A 20,993-nucleotide genomic window follows, 5' to 3' on the forward strand; every position below is an offset into this window, starting at 1 on the left:
CATCAGCAGTGAGGGCTCTGGCAGCATGAGAAGAGAGTGACAGGGGAGAGCTGAGTCCCGGCTCCAGTGCAGGGTGGGCACCCAGGCAAAGCTGGGCAGAGTCCCTTTTGAGGAGGTAAAGCTGGGAGCCAGAGACCAACATGTCTAGTTTCCCTGGCAAAGTGCAGGAAGAGAAAGCTGTACAGAGAGGGACTCCAGAGAGCCAACAGAGTACTTTCTGATCCATGCGTGAGAGCAGAACTGCTTGAGGCCAGGAAGAGAACCGTCTGAGAGGATCGGAGGGAATGGTGCCAGCACGCACTCTGCCCAGGAGCAGGGCCTGGCGCTCACACAGAGCTGGGAACAGTGTTCACCCCTCAGCCTGGATGCCCTCCCACGTCAGAGGGAATCAACAGCCTTCAGAAGAGCGTGCCTCGGTATGGGGGATGATTATACTAGGCCACACAACTGTGGTCCTGCCTAACACATCTCAAAAAGAAGACACAAATGGATCAGAATGTTTCCAAGAAATTTAACTGCATAACAGAACAAAGCTCAAAAGTATTTGTAGGAATACAAAGCTATTCAGCATCAAACAAGGTAAAATCACGATATCTGGTGTCTAATCAAAGATTTCTGGGCATGTGAAGGAGCAGGAACAGAGGACCCATCATGAGAGAGAAAATCCAGGAATTGAAACTGACCCAGAATTAAATATTAGATTCAGCAGACAAATACATTAAAGCAGCTGTGACTGTATTTCACAGGTTCTGAAGGTTAAGTGGAGACATGGAAGATATAACAGAAGATGCAAATCAAATTCTACAAGGGAAGCTTCAAAGTCCAAGAGTAAGATACACTGGATAGGATTAATGGCAGATTAGACATTGCAGAAGAAGGAAAAATAGTGAACTTCAGGCATACGAATAAAAACTATTTCAAATGAAACACAGAGAAAAAAGAATTTTTAAAAATGAAAACAGCTTCAGTAAACTGTAGAATAGCTTTAAGCAGCCTAATGTATGTATAATTGAAGACCCTGGGGGGAAAAAGAGGAGTGATAGAAAAAACCTTTGAAGACATAATGGTGTCAACTCATTGGAAAGATTTAACAGTTGTTAGAGTTTATGTTTCTAATAGCAGAGCTTTAAGAAGCAGAGCTAGAAGTCCAAGGAAAACTAGGCAAACACAATTATATCCAGATTCATAAAACAAATGCAGATAAGGATATAAAATATTTGAATAACATTATCAACCAACTTGATCTCATTGACATTTATATTATATAGAACACCTCACACAACAGCAGGACATACATTATTTTTTCAAGCGCATACAGAAAATTTATCCATATAGACCATATTCTGAGTTGTAACACAAGTTTCAATAAATTTAAAAAGATTCAAGTCATACAAAATAGTTCTCTGGTCATATTGGAATTAAATTAGAAACCATAACATAATCATGACTGGATAATCATAAAATATTTAGAAACTAAATGACATACTTTCAAATAGCCCACAGGTCAATAGAGAAAAAAAAAAAGGAAGTTAGGAAGTATTTTAGACCAGATGAAAATAAAACTTGTCAAAAGTTGTGGATGCTACTAAAGCAGTACTTAGGATTTTTTTTTTTTTTTGGGGGGTGTGCTGGGGATCGAACCCAGGGCCTTGTGCTTATAAGGCAAGCACTCTACCAACTGAGCTATCTCCCCAGCCCCCTAAAGCAGTACTTAGAAATGTATAGCACTTAAGGAAAAAGAAGAAGAGAGAAGCCAGTGACCTAAAGAAGCTAGAAAAACATGAGCAAATTAAACTCAGTGTAAGCAGAAAAAGAGAAATATTGGGATAGAAACAAATAATGAGAATAATAGAAAAACAATAGAGAAAATCAATAAAAAACAAAGCTGGTTCTTTGAGAAGATACATAAAACTGAAGAACCTCTAGTCTGACTGATCCAAATCCCTAAAAGAAAGGAAAGGCAAGACAGATCACCAATGTTCGGCATGACAGATTCTACAGATAGCAAAAGTGTGACAAGGGAATATTATGAACACAGGTATGCCAATAAAGAGATGACAACTCAGATGAAAAGGACAGCTTACTTGAAGTTCACTTGAACTCTAGGGCTGAGTTCAAGAAGAAACAGGTTACCTGAATAGCCTTAAATCTATTAAATAAAGCTTTTTATTATAAACCTTCTTGGGCTGGGGCTGTAGCTCAGTGGTAGAGCACTTGCCTAGCATGTGTGAGGAACTGGGCTCGATCCTTAGCACCCTTAAAAACAAATAAATTAAAAAAAAAAAAAAAAAACAACAAAAAACAAAAACTTCTCACTAAAATTCCCAGTCTTAGATGGTTTCACTGGTGGAGTCCACCAAATACCTAAGGAAGAAGGAATATTGACTCTACACATCTTCCACAAAATTGAAGAGGTGGAATATTTAACTCCTTCTGTGAAACCAGTTTTAATCTGGTAACAAAATTAGACAAAGACATCACAAATGAAGAAGACTAAAGATCAATATATGCCCTGTGAACATAGATGCAGAAATTCTTGACAAAATTTTAGCATATTGAATTCAATAATTCATAAAAAGAATATTAAAACCAGGGGGATCCACTCCAGGAATACAAAAATGGCAAAAATTAATGTAGCTCACCATATTAATAGGATGAAAAAGAAAAATCATAGGATCATCTGAATAGATCCATAGATAACATTTGATAAAATTCCACATTCATTAATAATAAAAAACCACTGGAACAGTGGTGCACACTTGTAATCCTCAGGAGGCTGAGGCCAGAGGGTGGCAAGTCCGAGGCAGCCTGGGCAATTGAGTGAGGCCCTGTCTCAAATAGAATAGAAGGGCTGAAGATGTAGCTTGGTGGTGGAGCACTTGCCTGGGTTCAGTCCTCAGTGCTGGGAAAAAACAGAGATATAAAGACAATTCCGTGGGAAAAGAACATCTTTTCAAGAGTGATGTGTTACCTATATGCCCAAAATGGACTCGATCCCTACCTCACACCAGATAACAGACATTAACTCAAAATAGATCATAGATGTAGAACTTCTAGAAGAAAACAGAAGAAATCTTTGTGCCCTGGGGTTAGCAAAGACATCACAGATATGGCACCAATAGGACCATTTATAAAAGAAAAAAAAAAATTGGTAAGTTAGATTTCACCCAAAGAAAAACTTGCTCTTCCAAGGACAATTTTAAGAAAATGAAAACACAAGTAACAGATTGGGAATAAATTCATGTAAAGCATATACTTGATAAAGGAATTGTATCCAGAATACAGAAAGAACTGTCAGAACTCACCTGGAAGAAAATAAATGACCCAACTTTAAAAATGGGCAAAAGATTTGAACAGACCTGTCACCAGAGGAGATAATGTGAACAGCAAAGAAATGTGAAAACTTCCTGACCTGCCTCATAATCAGAGCAGAGAAGGTTTAAAATGCTTGCTTATACAGAGAGAAGTATGTATTATTATATCAATGTAAGCTTGCTTATGTAAATAAAAGTTTAAAAACTGACTTTTCTAAGTAAAACTCTAAAAAGGGACACGGATCTGTAGGGACAGACAGCAGACCAGAGGGGTGGGCCTGGAGGGACAAGAGGACTCCCTTCTTGATTGTGATGGAAGTTTCATGGTGTAAACTCATTCAGAACTTTTCCAGTTCGTAGTCTGCAAATACACGCACATTTTTGTGTGCCAGTTATATGCCAGTGACTGTAGGGGATACTGGGGGTTGAGCCCAGGATCTCGTCCATCCTAGGCTAGCTCTCTACCACTGAGCTACATGTTTAGCTCTTTTAATTTTTTTGAATTTTATTTTGAGATAGAACTTAGCTAGCTTGATGAGGTTGGCCTTGAACTTGTGATCCTCCTGCCTCAGCCTCCTGAGTGGCTGGATTACAGGTGTGAACCATTTTTAAATTAATCAAAAAATAAATTAAAATTGATTGACTTTTTTAGATTAAAATGATTGGCTCATAGCAGACACTGGAACACTGGCCTTGGCCCTGAGGGCCTCATCTGAGGATCCAGACTCGGGTGGCCCGACGCGATGACACAGTCTGCTGAATGAGTCGCTGACCTCCACTGACCGAGAGCTCAGGGGTCCTCACATTTCATTTCCTTGTTGGCTTAAACTTCGAGGCTTTGCTTTATAAACAAATCATCATAATACTGCGGTTTTTTCCTCGACCCTAAATTTTACTGTAGACTCTAAACAAAAATCACTCACGCAACGAAGCATCTGTTCTGAGTGCAGCTCCGTGGGAAGGAGGAGCGTCCTCTGGACGGTCGGAGGCTGGCCGTCAGCTCTGGACCGCTGGGCCTGGGGAGTGACAGCTGAGAGGCAGCCTGCAGCCGAGGGCCGTGGTCGGAAACGAGAGGTGGAGGCCTGGTTCAACCCTGCGCGCAGTCCGGAGCCCCTGGGCCTGTTATTGTGACCTCTCTGTACTTTGGTTCCCTTATCTGTAAAGTAAACAGGAACGCAGTGCCTACCTCATGGGGCCGAGTGAGGGGAGGTCAGTAGATGCTGGGTGCTTACGACTGTGCAGTGTGCGTGGCTGGTGCTGGTCGCCGTCATCACCAGTGTCCCATCCTGGCCTCTCTACGCTGTGCGGCGTTGTATGTGAAGGGTGGCCAGCAGTGGCTGAAGCTGGCCGCGGCCCCTGGGCAACTGTAAAGACGCAGGGGAGACGCAGGCAGCTTCCACCTCCACTCAGGACGGGCGTCCAGGAGAAGGCCATGCGTCCCCTTCCCCCGCAAACCGCCTTCTCCAGCACGCCCGCAGGGAAGGTGAGTGCCGGGCATCCCAGGCGGGTCCCAGGCGGGGTCCCAGGCGGGGTCCCAGGCAGGGTCCCAGGCGGGGTCCCAGGCAGGGTCCCAGGCGGGGTCCCAGGCGGGGTCCCAGGCGGGGTCCCGGGTGGGAGACTCGTGCTCCGGCCACGTCGGGCCTCACGCTACCTGGACGGCCGGTCTCCTGCTCCAGCATGGCGTCCTGGCGTTGGCTCCCATGTCGCCCCTGAGAACCCCAGAGCTTTCTGGTGCTCAGTCCTCCGCACATGGTCTGCCCTTCTGAAAGCGTGTCCCCAGTGCGTTCTGAAGTTCCAGTGACTGGCCTTGCCGTGCGCCTGTGGTGGATGCTGGCCGCCGGCCTTCCGGGCTCTCTCCGGATCCGTGGTGGCGTTCCTCTGCTCTCCTCCCCCTCCCTCTGGAGCGCCTGCTGTTTGGCCTGTCCTCTCTGGCCTGGTCCTCTTGCTTTCGTCTCCGTTTTCCATCTGTCTTTTTATTCTGCTTTCAGGGAGCTTGTGGACATGGTCTCCCCCTCCTGTTAAGTTTGTGATCATGTTTTTGCCCAAGAGACACCTCCGTCCTCAGTCCCTTCGGCAGCGTGCGTGTCTCCTGTCAGGCGCGCTGTCCGCCCTGCTCCGTCAGGAGCTCACTGGTGTTCACCACTTCCTGCGCAGCGGCTGCCTCGGGTCCCCTTGCTGTAGAACTCTGTTGTTCTGATCTTTCAGTGCTGCACATTCAGAGCCCGTCTGCCCCGGCAAAATACAGTCCCACTGGCTTGATCTAAGAACTGAAGGAGGAAGGCTTTAAAATGGACCCACCCTGTCAACTTCTGGAGACCATAAATCCAAAGCTAACCTTCAGCATGTAGGACTGTAGCAGAAGTCATCGTCTTTCTGCTTGGCGGGTTCCTCTTGGCCTTCGGGAAAGCTGAACTTCCATGAGCTGGCCCTAGAAGTTGAAGAGGCAGCCAGGGGACGTTCTTGCCCTTTGTGCCCGCGTTGCACTCGGTCTGAGAACCTGGCTTGGGTGGGATTGGTGGTGTAGTCCTGGCTCGTGAGCTGACACCACGGATGAACTTGAGTAAGGACACTGTGCTCTGCACTTCAGTGAGGCCTGGTCTGCATGTGCAGGGTGACAGTTTGGGAAAGACCCAGGCAGGGAGGAGAGCAGGGGCTGTGGGCATGGGGTCCCCAGAAAGGAGGAGGAGCAGACCTTGCGCTCAGCGTTCAGAACCACGTTGCCCCGTAGCTGTCGCTGACCCCAGCCCACGGGGTCGACGCCGAGCTTCCAGGTCCTCGCGCAGTGCCCCCCCCCCAGAATGGGGCTGGCCTCCTCCATAGCTGCTGCCGAGAGCCCCGGGGACAAGTGCCATCTGCACCCCGGCTCCTCAGCAGAGAGGTCGGCGGCCAAGCCCATGTTCCTCGGCTCCTCAGATGCGGCGTCGAGCTGAACTCGGTCCCCACACAGCCAGAAATGCGCCACCCTGTGTTCTGCTGTCACCCAGCTGCCGTTACCCAAGCTGGAGCCTACGTCACGCAGCCCGTCCCCAGGCCCTGGTGCCGCCAGCTGCTCACTCACCTGCTTCCTCGAGACCCACGGCCGCACGCGTGGATGGCTGTTCCTCTTCCTGTGAGGCCTGTGCCCGTCCTGTCGGGTTTTCCTGCAGCATCTCCCTCTTCGTCGGCCTTCTCCTGGGCCTCCCTCCTCTGGAGCCTCACCACCCTCGGGACTCCCCACGGCCACGCTGCATTTGCAGATACCTGCTGACTGGAGTCTCTCTCTTATTAGTTGGGCGTTTTTCCTGTCTCTCTGAACCTGTCTCTTTCTCCTCTGATAATGGAACCCTGACACCCACCTGCCCCCGGGTTGGGAAAATATTAAAGACAAATATGCAACTCTGTTGAGGGCGTGGTCCAAACACGCTGCCTCTCCACGTCCTGCCTTTCTGCCCTGGTGGCACACCCCACCTGCCTGGGGCCCTGGGGCCACAGGTCCTCTCGGGACTGAGACTGCCTCTCCTTGGCTGTGGTGCCTACACATGGCCCACAGAGTTCATAAACATGGTCTCCCCTCCGGAAGGTGACCGTGAGTTTAATCTTGGAAGGGCTCAGCCTCGTGAAGTTCACCTGTTGTGTATCTGAGATGTTCCTGTCAGACGACGGTGGGCCACCCTTGTTCTGGAATGTCATCTTTACTTGGTGCAGCACATTCGGGAGGCCCCTGATCCTCAGCTGCCACATGCCTCAGCCTGCCTTCCCGCCGCTGTGCTTGTGTCTGTGCAGAGTGGCGATGTCACTGCAGCGCAGGCTCCCGGCTCCCCGGACTCCCCTGCAGCAGGCAGACACGCCCACGTGTGCAGCTTTTCTCTGGTTACCATCTCTGGTTCTGACATCACCATCCACGGTGGTGAGATTGCTTTGAAACACGAGAGCCATCGACTCTCAGAGAGCTGAAAGAAGAACCGGTCGGATGGCAGTGTAAACCGCATCCTGCAGTGGGGTCCTGTGCCCAGAGCACATTCTCCTGGAAGCAGAGGGGAAGGGGCGTCCGCACCCTGAAGTTCCCGAGGCCTGGAAGCCCAGAGCTACACTCCCATGCCATCATGGGCTTTCTCACATGCCAACGGGATTTCTAGAAAGATCTAGATGCCGCCAGCTAAAGCTAGGTGAGGTGGGAACCGTTTGTCGCACGTCAGGTTTGGTTTATTAAAGCCCCTCGCCCCGGTTCCTTATCATCGCTACATTCTGTCCTTGGCTCCCTGTTCTAAGGGTGTTTCCTGGGCATTTTCTGCATTGACTGTTGGCATGTTAATCATTGTGCAGATGCTAATGATTAATCTATTTCGAGAACCTTGGGTGAAGGTTCAGAGGGCACTTTAGCTTTTTTGTTTGTCTTTTCTGAAATGTTATTTTGGTACCTAGCCCAACAAATTGAGCCAAAAAAACTTCTAAATATGAAATACAATATCTAAAATTTCTACAGAATCTGACAAGGCAGTGAATTAGGGTGGAAAAGTGAAAGAATTCATGGAAAAGAGAAAGACCCGTGTCCGGTGGCCGTCTGTCTGCCACTCCTTTGATAAGACTCCCATCTTCTGTCATTAAGCAGCTCCCGAAGGCTCATGAGACTCCCTCTAGCCAAGGGAGCCCCAGGAACCCCGCAGGGTGGTGTAACGCCACGCCAGGACCAGCAGTGAGGGTGCGGGTGATGGAGGAGCCGGGAAGGGGCCAGGCAAACGATGCTTGCAACTCTTCACCTGGTTGCTGTCGTGGAAAGTGTGAGTTCCGGGTGGGAAACGCAAGCCCCATCCCAGCCGCCTTTTCCTGAGGGAGCTGATCACACGGTGTGTAGAACTGTCTTGGTGGGTGGGGCAGCGTCAAGTTCCTTTGCTATTTAATATGTAATTTCCGAAAATGTGTGCAAAGTGATCGTAGGTTCAGGAAACTCCATTTACAGTGTAGAGTGTGAAGACGGGTTGCACACCACAGGAGCCGTCAGGGAGCCAAGCAGGAAGTGACTTCCCCTCAGCTTTTCTTATTCCAACCAAGTGATGAAACCTCTCTCTCTTTTTGAGATGGGGTCTCACCCACTTGCCCAGACAGGCCTGAACTCTTGATCCTCCTGCCTCAGCCTCTCACATAGCTGGGACTACAGCCCACAGCCTCTGTGGGAGTCAGGTGGATAACTCACTCCTCCCCTTTGCCACACAGTCTTTATTGAGCATGTACTATATGCTCGTCCCATGCCAAGCCCAGGCCCCTGCTGAGCCAGCTCTGCAAGCTCTTCCCTTAGCACAGGGCTGACACAGAGCTCTCGGCTCTCTGCATTGCTCTCCGCGGTCCCGACTCCTGACGCAGGACCTTGCTGTTCAGGGTTATGCTTGGTTTTCCTCCCCTCTGCTTGTTTCAGCCCCCGCAATGGTTACAGTCCACTCTGCAAATTGCTGGTCGCTTCTCCAACACAGAGTCCTTGACTCATGTTCTAGTGCCCGCTGTGTCTCTGCCATCCTTCACACACTGTGTCTCCCTGCCATCGGGTACGCAGGCCACGGCTGCCTTATGGACACTCACCAGGCTGCTCCGGGAGCAGGTCATTCAGGAGTGCTTGTTCTGTGCCAGGTGCTGGAAGTGGCTGCCCATCACCTGCCACGGCGGGCCCCATGGGATGCCTGCGTGCAAAGAGGAGATGGATGCTTTCCTTGCCTTCACCAGCCACTGGAGAGACAAGCGCAAGAGGGGACCCTGCCACGTGTAACTAGGGCTATGCCAGCGTGGGCTGGGGTGTAGAGTCCTCCAAAGAGAAGGGGCTGAGCCCGTGGCTTCACCCAAACCTCAGCACACCGTCAGCAGCTCATTTTGGCCCATTCTTCCAAACAGTCAGCTTCTGAGTGCTGGCTGTGTGGAAAAATCCTAGTTATTAAAGGTCACCAAGGACCTCAGAGCCCCCTGGGTCTCCACCTGCAGCAGGTAAGGCAGCGGTAGAATTCTGTGTCTCTTTCTTTTGGGCGAGTTTTTCATTTCATGTCCTGTAGTTTGCTCGTACTGTGCTCCATGGTTCCCAAAGGAATGTTTCTATTGCTGAATCGTATCACTCTGTCCCTCCAGAGCATTTGGGACACTGTCGTGGGCTGGCCTGGTTTGCTGTTCTCAATGGACCAGGAAGTGACCGCATTCTGTGGGCATTAACTGACGCGCAGGGGACTGTGCCCTGGAATGTCTGCTCTTGACCAGGGTGTGCTGGGAGCAGCAGGGCCTGCAGGTCAGGGTGTGCTGTGTGACCTCTGCTATCTGAGGGACTTGTTCAGAGGAAAGCTCTTATCTGCTCTGGTTGAAGGGAGAAGGGCCAGTGTGTTCGGTGACCTGTGCGATTGCCAGGCTCTCCTGCCAGAGCTCAGGCCAAGTGCTCCTCCCTCTGTCTCGCTCAGCTCTTTGATGGCGGTATCAGCGTCTCTCTGACTAGATCTGCTATTTTTAGAAAGCACCTGGGAGGTGAAATCCTAAGATGCAGAGCCTCTTAACTCCCTGCAGGTGATGAGCAAGGAACGAGCATCGTGTTAGCCCAGTGCTCCTGCAGGACAAGGAACGTTTTGTGGGAATGAAAGGCGACTGTCAGTACGTGCGCGCTACTGCCAAGGGGAGCCTCGGACAGGGCTGAGAACAGGCGGCCACCGTGCCGTGAGCAGACTGCCCAGCCGCAGCCCGGGAGGGATGAACTTTAGGGCCCATGTATTGAGTTAATGACTGTGGCTTTTGAACTTTTTGTTCATGGTGAAAATAGGTTAAGTAATGCTCGTTACCCCATTATCTTGCTTACTGTTGGAAGGAATCTTCCACCTGATCCAAGCACAACAAAATATTCTGGAAGAGCAGGGTGCAGCTCAGTGCTAGAGAGTGAGTAGCGTGCAGGCCCTGGGCCTGACCCCCAGCACCACCTCCCAAAGGAAGACAGAAAGCAAGTGCAGATCCTCAGCGCGGTCTCTGAGAAAGGTAGTGAAGCCTCTAAATCCTGCAAACGGCTGACGACTCCCGTTATTTTTCCCCGAGGGTTATGATCACCTAGGATAACTCATCAGAATTCCGGGCATCAGATGTGAGCTTCACAAACACGTGTGACTCGCACCCGGTGGCCACAGCTTCCTGCGTCTGTGCACTTGAAGTTGTTGTTTGTGTTGAGCGGACCTGAAGTGGGCATGCTGCTCACAGGCGACTCCTTTGGAAGCCCCAGGTGTCCTGGGTCACCAGACAGACTGCCTTGTGTTGAGCCAAGGCCCATGGCGGTCCAGAGCTCCCGGGACCCACCCTGTGAGGCGAGCAGTGGGCGCCCCTGTGACTGTTTGCAGATGGAGAAACAGTTCCGCAAGCTAAGTGTCTCCCAGTTAGCCGAGTCGTTGGTGGGAGGGCCGGCCAGGCTCAGAGAGGTGAACGGGAAGCAGAGGAGGCGGTGGTGGGGTGACGGTGGTGGGCCGTGACCCCCACGGGGCAGAGGGCCAGGGCCCAGTGCACAACCACAGGGTCAGCTTCCATAAGCTGGAAGGGCATGCCCAAGGCTGGGTCTTGGTCTGGAGGTGTCGGGAAGTGGGCCCAGAAGTGGGGAGAGAGCCTGTGCAGACCGGCCCGGAAGCGGCTGCCGTGGCGGGCCGTGCCCACGTGCAGAGTGCTCTTGCGCTGCTAGCTGACGTCGGCTGGCGTCGGCTGGGGCTCGCCCACTTAGCTTTGTCGAAACCTCCTCAATGTATTCGTTACTCTGCAATCGCTTCTCAGGACTCCCTGCGTGAGTGACCTTCGTGGGTACTGCAGAACACTCAGGAGCAAATGTGCGGTACACTCGGGGGCTGACTGCCTGGCCCTCCCCTGCCCTCAGCCGAGCCCCTCGCCTCCTCCTCCTCCTCCCTGGAACGTGCAGCACACCCCAGCACTTGGTGTTCTTTCTGCTGGAACATTGTCCCCTAAGAGCTCGCTCCCTTACCCCCGGTCTCCACCATGCCCTGGTCGGCACGGCCCTCCTGCTTCCCGCCTCGTCCACTCTTCTCCTGTTGGCACATGTCCACTAGGCATTCCCTCTCACGCTCATTTGCTTCCCATCCATGTCCTCCGAGAAGGGATGCTCCAGGAGCAGGGACTTTGTTTCTGTACACCTGCATCCCCAGCCCTCGCGTACTGTGGTGTACGGGTGGGAAGAGGTGACTATCCCTCAGCCGCACAGGGGGGCTCACACCTTGGTTGTTTAGAGATCCTTCACTTTCTTAGTGTGCTTCTCAAAGGTGGCCAACAGAGTTGCTCTTCAGATTCTGACTTCAGGTACGTCCTCATTGGTAAACCATGTTTTCACTTGAAAACCAAACCTGAATCTCCAGACTGGGACTGTGGCTCGGTGGTAGAGCACTTGCCCGGCATGTGTGCGGCGCAGGGTTTGATCCTCAGCACCACATACAAATAAATAAATAAAAATGTTTTAAAAAACCCAGATCTCTTCTGTCAGTTTCACTGATGACTGCCTTCTTCCACAGCTTGGAGCTGAGCGCTGACCAGCTCCAGCTAGTCAACATGGTGGACACGGAGAGTCCCATCTGCCCCCTCTCCCCACTGGAGGCTGGTGACCTGGAAAGCCCGCTGTCTGAAGAATTCCTACAAGAAATGGGAAACATTCAAGACATATCTCAGTCCATTGGGGAGGACAGTTCTGGAAGCTTTACTTTCACAGAATACCAGTACTTAGGAAGCGGGCCCGGATCGGATGGGTCTGTCGTCACCGGTAAGTGTGCTGCTTCCTAGAAAGCTTTGTCTAGAAATGTTTCCTGCAGAGAAAACTGTTCTCTTTCACCAGAAACCACACCTTTTTGCAAGGAAACCTTGGCACAGTAAAGCCGCACAGCCACGCGGACCTGGAAGCTTTCCAGGCGTGTCTTGCTTCTCATACGTGCTTGAAACTCGGCAGAGGCATCCGCAGCGTCTTAACTGTGCCCTGTGTACTTCCTTAAAGCAGAGATTCCCCCCGTGATGAGGGTGACTCCTCCTAAATATGGAAATTAATATCAGCCATCTCTCCACTTTCAACATCGCATTGAGAGCCACATCAGGTGAGAGCCACACCAGACAAGACGGTACATGGGAGTGAGACGGGAGTCTACTCAGGTGACCTGCAGCATCGCTGGGAGAGGAGAAGCCAGAGGGCAGTGATCTTTCCAGGGTAGTGCCCCCCCTGAATCCTCAGTGGGAGGAAAGCTGTCCGGTGGAACATTCTGCACCCGCTGCGTGGGGTTGCAGGAGTGGCTTGGACTGGTCAGAGCAGCTGGTGGGGGTGAACGGTGTGTGGCCCACCCTGAGTGTGGACATCTGGGCTCCCCAGGGAGCAGAGAGGTCCTCCCTGGCAGCACCTGGTCTCTGCTCTCTCACCTTCGGGGCCCCTGGTGTCGGCTCCTGGCTGAGAGCGCTTCCCCACCTTCTCTCATTTCTCCGATCCTGGAGGCTCTTTGGTGGAGGCTAGACAGAAGGCACTGCATTTGGCCGGAAGCAGTGTGCTTTGCAGGGAGCAAGAGAACTGCAGAGAACGGAAGCCCAGCAAGGCCCGGGGCTAGCCTTCCCCAGGGTGTGCACTGAAGCGTCCTTTGTCACAGGGGGGAACGGGAACATGCTGAACATGCAGGGAGGGACCCGGCGAGCTCGCTCTTCCCGCCCAGGAGAGCAGCCTCTCTGTAGTGCAGGTGTCGGGGACACTTTGGAGGTCGCGCTGAGGTCAGAGCTGTGTGGGTGGCAGGCGCCTGCCCATGAGACCTCTGCAGACTCCTTCCCAGCAGGGGCCAGGAGAGCCTCCAGAGGCCCGCCCTCCCCGCAGACCTGCCCTCAGGTAGCCTCACTCCAGAGGAGGAATCAGAATCCCGTTCTTCCATGTAGAGTTCAAGGCTCCTTTCCTAAAACTACTGCCTCTAGGCTGTCGTCAAGAACCGTGATCTAAAGTCGGTTCCTAACCCACACGGAGGCTTGGAATTCCTCCCGAGCCAGCCTCGTGGTCCGTGGCACTGAAGGCCAGGTGTGACCCAGTTCCACCGGCCTGCAGGTGCTTCCCATCTAAGGAAGTGGAGGGCAGTGGCTTCCCAGGACAGCATTCCAAATCCACTTTTTGTTGTTGTTTTTTTTTATCTTTTAATTTTTTACAGACTGCATTTTGACTCATTATGCATAAATGGGATACATCATATCTGTGGTTGAGCATGATGCAGATTCATACCATTTGTGTAATCGTACATGTACATAGGGTAATGATGTCCGTCTCATTCCACCATTTTTTACACCCCCCTCCCTCTTATTTCCTTCTACATAATCTAGTTTCCCCATTCTTCTCTCCTTACCCACCCCCCCACCACCAGTATATATCGTTCTCCGCTTATCAGGGAAAACATTCGGCCTTTGGTTTTTTGGGATTGGCTTATTTCACTTAGCATGATATTCTCCAATTCCATTCAATTATTTGCAAATGCCATAATATTCTTCTTCTTTATGGCTGAATAATATTCCATTGTGTATATATAGCACAGTTTCTTTATCCATTCATCTGTTGAAGGGTATCTAAGTTGGTTCCACAATCTAGCTATTGTGAACTGAGCTGCTATAAACACTGATGTGGCTGTGTTACTGTACTATACTGATTTTAAGTCCTTTGGGTATAAACTAAGGAGTAGGCTAACTGGGTCAAAATGTGGGTCCATTCCAAGTTTTCTGAGGATTCTCCACATTGCTTTCCAGAGTGGCTGCACTAATTTACAACTCTATCAGCAATGTAAAAGTGTGCCTTTTTCCTCACATCCACACCAACATCTGTTATTCTTTGTGTTCTTGATAATAGCCATTCTAATTGGAATAAGATGAAATCTTAGAGTTGTTTTAATTTGCATTTCTCTAATTACTAGAGATGTTGAACACTTTTTCATATATTTGTTAATTGCCTGTGTATCTTCTTCTGTAAAGTGTCTCTCCAGTTCCTTGGCCCATTTATTGATTGAGTTCTTTGTATTTTTGGTGTAAAGTTTTGTAAATACTTTTTAATTTTTGGAGATAAGTGCTCTATCTGAAGTGCGTGTGGAAAAGATTTTCTCCCACTCTGTAGGCTCTCTCTTCACATTCTTGATTGTATCCTTTGCTGAGAAAAAGCTTTTTAGTTTGAGTCCATCCCATTTATTGATTCTTGCTTTGATTTCTTGTGCTTTGGGAGTCTTGTTGAGGAAGTCTGATCCTAAGCCAACATGATGAAGATTCGGGCCTACTTTGTCTTCTATTAGGTACAGGGTCTCTGGTCTAATTCCTTTGTCCTTGATCCATTTTGAGTTGAGTTTTGTGCAAGGTGAGAGATAGAGGTTTAATTTCATTTTACTGCATATGGATTTCCAGTTTGCCAGCATCATTTGTTGAACAGGCTATCTTTTCTCCATTATATATTTTTGACTCCTTTGTCTAGTATGAGGTGACTGTATTTATGTGGTTTTGTCTCTGTGTCTTCTATTCTGTACCATTGGTCTGCCTGTCTATTTTGGTGCCAATACCATGCTGTTTTTGTTACTATTGCTCTATAGTATAGTTCAACATCTGGTATTGTGATACCTCCTATTTCACTTTTTCTACTCAGGATTGTTTTGGCTATTCGAGGACTCTTGTTCTTCTAGATGAAGGTCATGATTGCTTTCTCTATTTCTATGAGGAATCTCATTGGGATTTTAATTGGAGTTGCATTGAATCTGTATAGCGCCTTTGGGAGAATGGCCATTTTGACAATGTTAATTCTGCCTAAGAACATGGGAGATCTTTCCATCTTCGAAGGTTTTCTTCGATTTCTTTCTTTAATGTTCTATAGTTTTCATTGTAGAGGTCTTTCACCTCTTTTGTTAGATTAGTTCCCAAGTATTTTATTTTTTTTGAGGCTACTGTGAATGGAGTGGTTTTCCTAATTTCTCTTTCAGAGGATTCATCACTTTTGAATAGAAATCTAATGATTTACGTGTATTGCTTTTATGTCCTGTTACTTTGCTGAATTCATTTATTAGTTCTAGAAGTTTTCTAGTGGAGTTTTTTGGATCTTCTAAATATAGGATCATGTCATCAGCAAATAGTGGCAACTTGAGTTCTTCTTTTTCTATTTGTCCCCCTTTCTTTGGTCTGTCTAATTGCTCTGGCAAGTGTTTCAAGGACGATGTTGAATAGAAGTGGTGAAAGAGGGCATCCCTGTCTTGTTCCAGTTTTTAGAGGGAATGCTTTCAGTTTTTCTCCATTAAGAATGATGTTGACCGTGGGCTTAGCATAGACAGCCTTTACAATGTTGAGGTATTTTCCTACTATTCCTCTTTTTTCTAGTGTTTTAAGGATGAAGGGGTGCTGTATTTTATCAAATGCTTTCTCAGCATCTATTGAAATAAATTATGTGATTCTTAACTTTAAGCCTATTGATGTGATGAATTACATTTATTGATTTCCAGGTTAAACCAACCTTGCATCCCTGGGATAAACCCCACTTGATCATGGTGCACTAACTTTTTAATATGTTATTGTATGCGATTTGCCAGTATTTTGTTAAGGATTTTTGCATCTATGTTCATCAGGGATATTGGTCTAAAGTTTTCTTTCCTTGATGTGTCTTTGCCTGGTTTTGGTATCAGAGTGATACTAGCCTCATAGAATGAATTTGGAAGGGTTCCCTCCTTTTCTATTTCCTGGAATACTTTGAGGAGCATTGGTATCAGTTCTTCTTTAAAGGTCTTACAGAATTGGACTGAGAATCCATCTGGTCCTGGACTTTTCTTGGTTGGTAGGCTTTTGATGGCTTCTTCTATTTCGGTGCTTGAAATTGATCTGTTTAGATTGTATATGTCTTCCTGATTCAGTTTGGGAGGATCATATGTCTCTAAAAATTTGTCAATGTCTTTGATATTTTCTATTTTGTTGGAGAATAGATTTTCAAAGTAGCTTCTAATTATGTTATGTATTTCAGTGGTGTCTGTTGTGATCTTTCCTTTTTCATCACGAGTTCTAGTAATTTGAGTTTTCTCTCTCCTCTTCTTTAGTGTGGCTAGGGGTTTATCAATTTTGTTTACTTTTTCAAAGAACCAACTTTTTGTTTTGTCAATTTTTTTGAATTGTTTCTCTTGTTTCAATTCCATTGATTTCAGCTCTGATTTTTATTATTTCCTGTCTTCTATTTTTGGTGTTGATCTGTTCTTCTTTTTCTAGGGCTTTGAGATATAATATTAGGTCATTTAGTTGTTGACTTTTTAATTTTTTTAATGTGTAAGCTCGATGTAATGAACTTTCCTCTTAGTACTGCTTTCATAGTGTCCCAGAGATTTTAATATGTTGTCATTGTTCTTGTTTACCTCTAAGAATTTTTTTTATTTCTTCCCTGATGTCTTCTCTTATCATTGCATCACTCAATAGCATATTATTTAGTCTCCAGGTGTAGGAGTAGTTTTTGTTTGTTATTTTATTGTTCATTTCTAATTGCATTCCATTATGGTCTGATAGGACACAGGGTAGGATCTCTATTTTTTGTATTTACTAATGGCTTCTTTGTGGCATAGCATATGGTCTATTTTGGAGAAGGATCCATGAGCTGCTGAAAAGAAAGTATATTCGCTTGATGATGGATGAAATACTCTGTAAATATCCATTGAGTCTATATCATTGGTTGTATTATTTAGATCTATAGTTTCTTTGTTCAGTGTTTGTTTGGAGGATCTATCCAGTGGTGAGAGCAGTGTGTTAAAGTCCCCCACTATTAATGTGTTTTGGTTTATTTGATTCTTAATATTGAGAAGGGTTTGTTTGATATACATAGATGCTCCATTGTTTGGGGCATAAAAATTTACAATCATTATGTCTTCCTGATTTATGGTTCCCCTAAGCAGTATGAAATGTCCTTCTTCATCCCTTCTGACTAACTTTGGCTTGAAGTCCACTTTATCTGATATGAGGATTGAGACCCCCTGCTTTTCTACTGAGTCCATGTGCGTGGTAGGTTTTTCCCCATCCTTTCACCTTTAGTCTGTGGATGTCTTTTTCTATGAGATGAGTCTCTGGAAGGCAGCATATTGTTGGGCCCTTCTTTTTAATCCAATCTGCCAGTCTGTGTCTTTTGATTATTGAGTTTAGGTCTTCGACATTCAGGGTTATTATTGTGATATGATTTGTATTCCTGGTCATTTTGTCTTATTTTTGTTTTTTAACTTGACTTGTTTTCTCCTTTGATTGGCTTTTCCTTTATGGTAGTTCCTCCCTTTGCAGACCTACATTGTTGTTTTTTATTTCCTCCTCACGAAATATTTTGCTGAGAATGTTCTGTAGTGCAGGCTTTCTATTTGTAAATTCTTTTAACTTTTGTTTATCATGGAAGGATTTTATTTCATCGTCAAATCTGAAGGTTAGTTTTTCTGGGTATAGGATTCTTGGTTGGCAACCATGTTCTTTCAGAGCTTGAAATATGTTGTTTTAGGCCCTTCTTGCTTTTAGAGTCTGGGCTGAGAAATCTGCTAATATCCATATTGGTTTCCCCCTATATGTAATCTGAAACTTTTCTCTCACAGTCTTTAAAATCCTGTCTTTATTTTGTATGTGAGGCATTTTCATTATAATGTGCCTTGGTGTGGATCTGTTGTGATTTTGTGCATTTGGTGTTCTGTAAGCCTCTTGTATTTGATTTTCCATTTCATTTTTCAGGTTTGGGAAATTTTCTGACATTATTTCATTGAACAGGTTGTTCATGCCTTTGGTTTGTATCTCTGTGCCTTCCTCAATCCCAATAATTCTTAAATTCGATCTTTTCATGATATCCCATAATTCTTGGAGGTTCCGTTCATGATTTCTTTACATCTTCTCAGTTTGTTCAGCTTTATTTTCAAGATTCAATATTTTGCCTTCATTGTCTGAGAGTCTGTCTTCCATGAGATCTATATTGTTGGTGATGCTTTCTATTGAGTTTTTAATTTGGTTTATCATTTCTTTCATTTCAAGTATTTCTGTCTGGTTTTTTTTTTCAGAATCTCTCTCTCTTTATTGAAGTGTTCTTTTGCTTCCTGCATTTGCTCTTTTAACTGTTTACTGGAATGGTCATGCATTGCCTGCATTTGCTCTCTTATCTCGTTTTTGCTTCATTGATCATTTTAAGTATGCAGATTCTAAACTCCTTTTCTGTCATTTCTACTGCCACGCTGTCATTGGAGTCTATCACAATAGCATCTTGGTTTGTTAGGGACACTTTCTTCCCCTGATTTTTCATATTGTTTCTATATATTCCCCTCTAGCTGTGAAGATCAGAGATACTGAGGTTTCCCCCCTTGCAGGCTTATTATGACCCTGCAGTTTTCCACTACCTCTCCTTTGAAGGGGAGATCAATACCAATCACACCCAATACAGAGAAAACGCAGCCTTGAACCAGATAGCCCCTATAAAGACTGACTTTAACATTATTGTAATGAACAGGATCAGTTCGATTACTATTTACAGTATTTCTCGTTGTGAACAAGAGGATGGGGAAGGGTGTAGGATGGACGTGAGTAAATAGAGGTACCTGTCAAAGGACCTTCAGGTGTCTCAGGAAGGGAGCTGTCCTTCCAATGATGATTGCCATGCCCTCGGGAATAATTCAAGATGCCTGTACCAGCCTCCAAAGAAGCTGGGGAGGCCCAGCGAGGGTGTGATGAGTCAGCACGGAGGCAGGCGCAGTGTTGCTCAGTGGTAGGGGGGCAGGCGGGCGGGGTCAGCTACCGGCCTCCATCCTCGGTGGGGTGGGGCGGGCTCAGCGATCCAAATTTGTTTTTAACCAACTCCAAGGAACTTAATAACACACTTTTAAAAAAAATTTTTTAAATATGTAACTTAGAAGTAACGACCACACCAGGAGTACCAGACATACAGCCTTGATTCCTGGACTGGCCCTTAGGGTAGTAGGTGCGGGAGACCCAGTCTGCTTCCCGCCTCACTTCCTCCTGCTGCTGTTGCTCACAGTTCTTAAAGATGGTTTCTTTTTTGTGAATTAGATTCTTCATCTTTGTATCTAACCTGATCCTTTGGACTATATTTCTGCAGTTTTGTAAAGTGCTCATGTAGAAGGACTGTATATAAAATGTATTCACTTTAAACTGTACTTAAAAGACCAGTTGGGGGAGGCCGGCTCACTGCCATGTATCTGCTTCCTTTTTCTTCCCAGCTTTATTGATACATTGACTACAACAAACTGCATACATTTAAAGAATACAATCAGGTGCACATGCGTGTGCATGCGCGCACACGCGCGCACACACACACACGTGAAACTATCATTGCAATCAAAACAGTGACCTGTCCATCAGCCCGGAAGGTCACTTGTGCTCCTTTGGAGCCCTCTTCTCCCACACGGGGCACCCACCCGGTCCATCGTTCTAGGTCAGTCTGTCTTTGGGAGTTTATGTAAATGGAATCATACTTTCCAGTCGGACTGGTTTGGCTCAGCAGAATTCCTTTAAGACCCGTCTGCCCTATTGCTCTTACCGGAAGTCCATTCTTTCTATCTGCTGCACGGATCTGCCATGACTTATTTGTCCAAGCATCTGCTGATGAAGGTTTGGGTCATTTCCAGTTTGCGACTTTCTGCACGTGGGGCTGCTGTGAACTTCGAGGCTGTGTGGACGTCTGCTGTCATTTCTCTTTGGTAAATACCGGGAGCGGAAGCTGCGACTTGGGTCTGTGGAACTCTTTAAGAAACTGCTGGAGTCTCTTCTGAAGTGCTGGCTTGCTCTATATTCCCACCAGCAGAGCAGCGTGTGCCGGTTCCCCCGCACGCTCGAGGGCAGACGTGGCGCCAGTCTTAGATTTTACCACTGTACCAGCTGTGAGATGGCATCTCCTCGCCGTGGTTTTAGTGTGCATTCCTCTGACACCAAATGATGTTAACATCTTTTTATGTGCTTCTTTGCTCTCTTATTTGGTGAAGTTTTTATTCCAATATCTTGCCCATTTTTTAGTTGATTGTTTCTTTTCTTACTATTGACTATTGGAAGTCATTTGCCTATTTATTTGCTTTATCAGATATGGGATTTACAAATATTTTCTCCAGTCTGTGGTGTGCCTTTTCTTTCTGTTAACTTTCAAAAGGCAGTGCTGCCTTCTGTTGAAGTCCAATTTATTTTCTTTCCATTTTTATTTCTGGTATTTTCTTTCATAGGTCATGTTTTTTGTGTCATAGCTAAGAAATCTGCCTGACCCATGGTCACATCTAAAAGTTTTAGGTTTTACCCTTAAGCCTGAGATTCATTGACTTAATTTTTGCATATTAATCAAAAGCTTTCTTTTCTTTCTTCCTTCCTTCCTTCCTTCTCTTTCTTTCTTCCTTCTTTCCTTCTTCCTTCTCTCTTTCTTCCTTCCTTTGTTCTTTCCTTTCCTGCCTTCTTCCTCCCTTTTTCCTTCCTTCCTTCCTCCCCTTTCTTCCTTCTTTCCTTCCTATCCTTCCCTTCCTTCCTTCCTTCCTTCTTTCCTTTCCTTCCTTCCTATCCTTCCCCCCTCCCTCCCTCCCTTCCTTCCTTCTCTCTTTCTTCCTTCCTCCCTTCCTTCTTTTCTTCTCTTTCTTTCCTTTCTTCCTCCCTCCCTCCTATCCTTCCTCCCTTCTTTCCTTCCTTTCTTCCTTCCTTCCTTCTCTTTCTCTTTCTTCCTCTCTCCCTTCCTTCTCTTCCTTTCTGTCTTCCTTCCTT

The 20,993-nt window shown here is 46.9% G+C and overlaps 1 protein-coding gene and 1 non-coding gene across 7 annotated transcripts in view; one reads left to right on the forward strand and one right to left on the reverse strand.

Moving 5' to 3' along the window:
• The window catches only part of Ppara (peroxisome proliferator activated receptor alpha), a 64,297-nt gene that overhangs the window by 20,256 nt on the left and 23,048 nt on the right, over positions 1-20,993 (forward strand). For 4 of the 6 annotated variants that reach the window (XM_047547974.1, XM_047547970.1, XM_047547971.1 and 1 more), the window contains exon 3: positions 11,801-12,045. In XM_047547974.1, coding sequence (XP_047403930.1) covers positions 11,838-12,045 — 208 coding nt within the window. In that variant the 5' untranslated portion in view covers positions 11,801-11,837. Of the gene's footprint in view, positions 1-4,530; positions 4,798-7,141; positions 7,460-11,800; positions 12,046-20,993 lie in introns of those variants that run through there. The other 2 variants (XM_047547975.1, XM_047547969.1) reach the window with 2 other exon arrangements.
• Trnai-uau (transfer RNA isoleucine (anticodon UAU)) lies at positions 1,618-1,693 on the reverse strand. The gene has a single exon. It is a non-coding gene; the product is annotated as a tRNA-Ile (tRNA).

The sequence above is a fragment of the Sciurus carolinensis genome, chromosome 4, assembly GCF_902686445.1.
Source record: "Sciurus carolinensis chromosome 4, mSciCar1.2, whole genome shotgun sequence".
Taxonomy (NCBI): domain Eukaryota; kingdom Metazoa; phylum Chordata; class Mammalia; order Rodentia; family Sciuridae; genus Sciurus; species Sciurus carolinensis.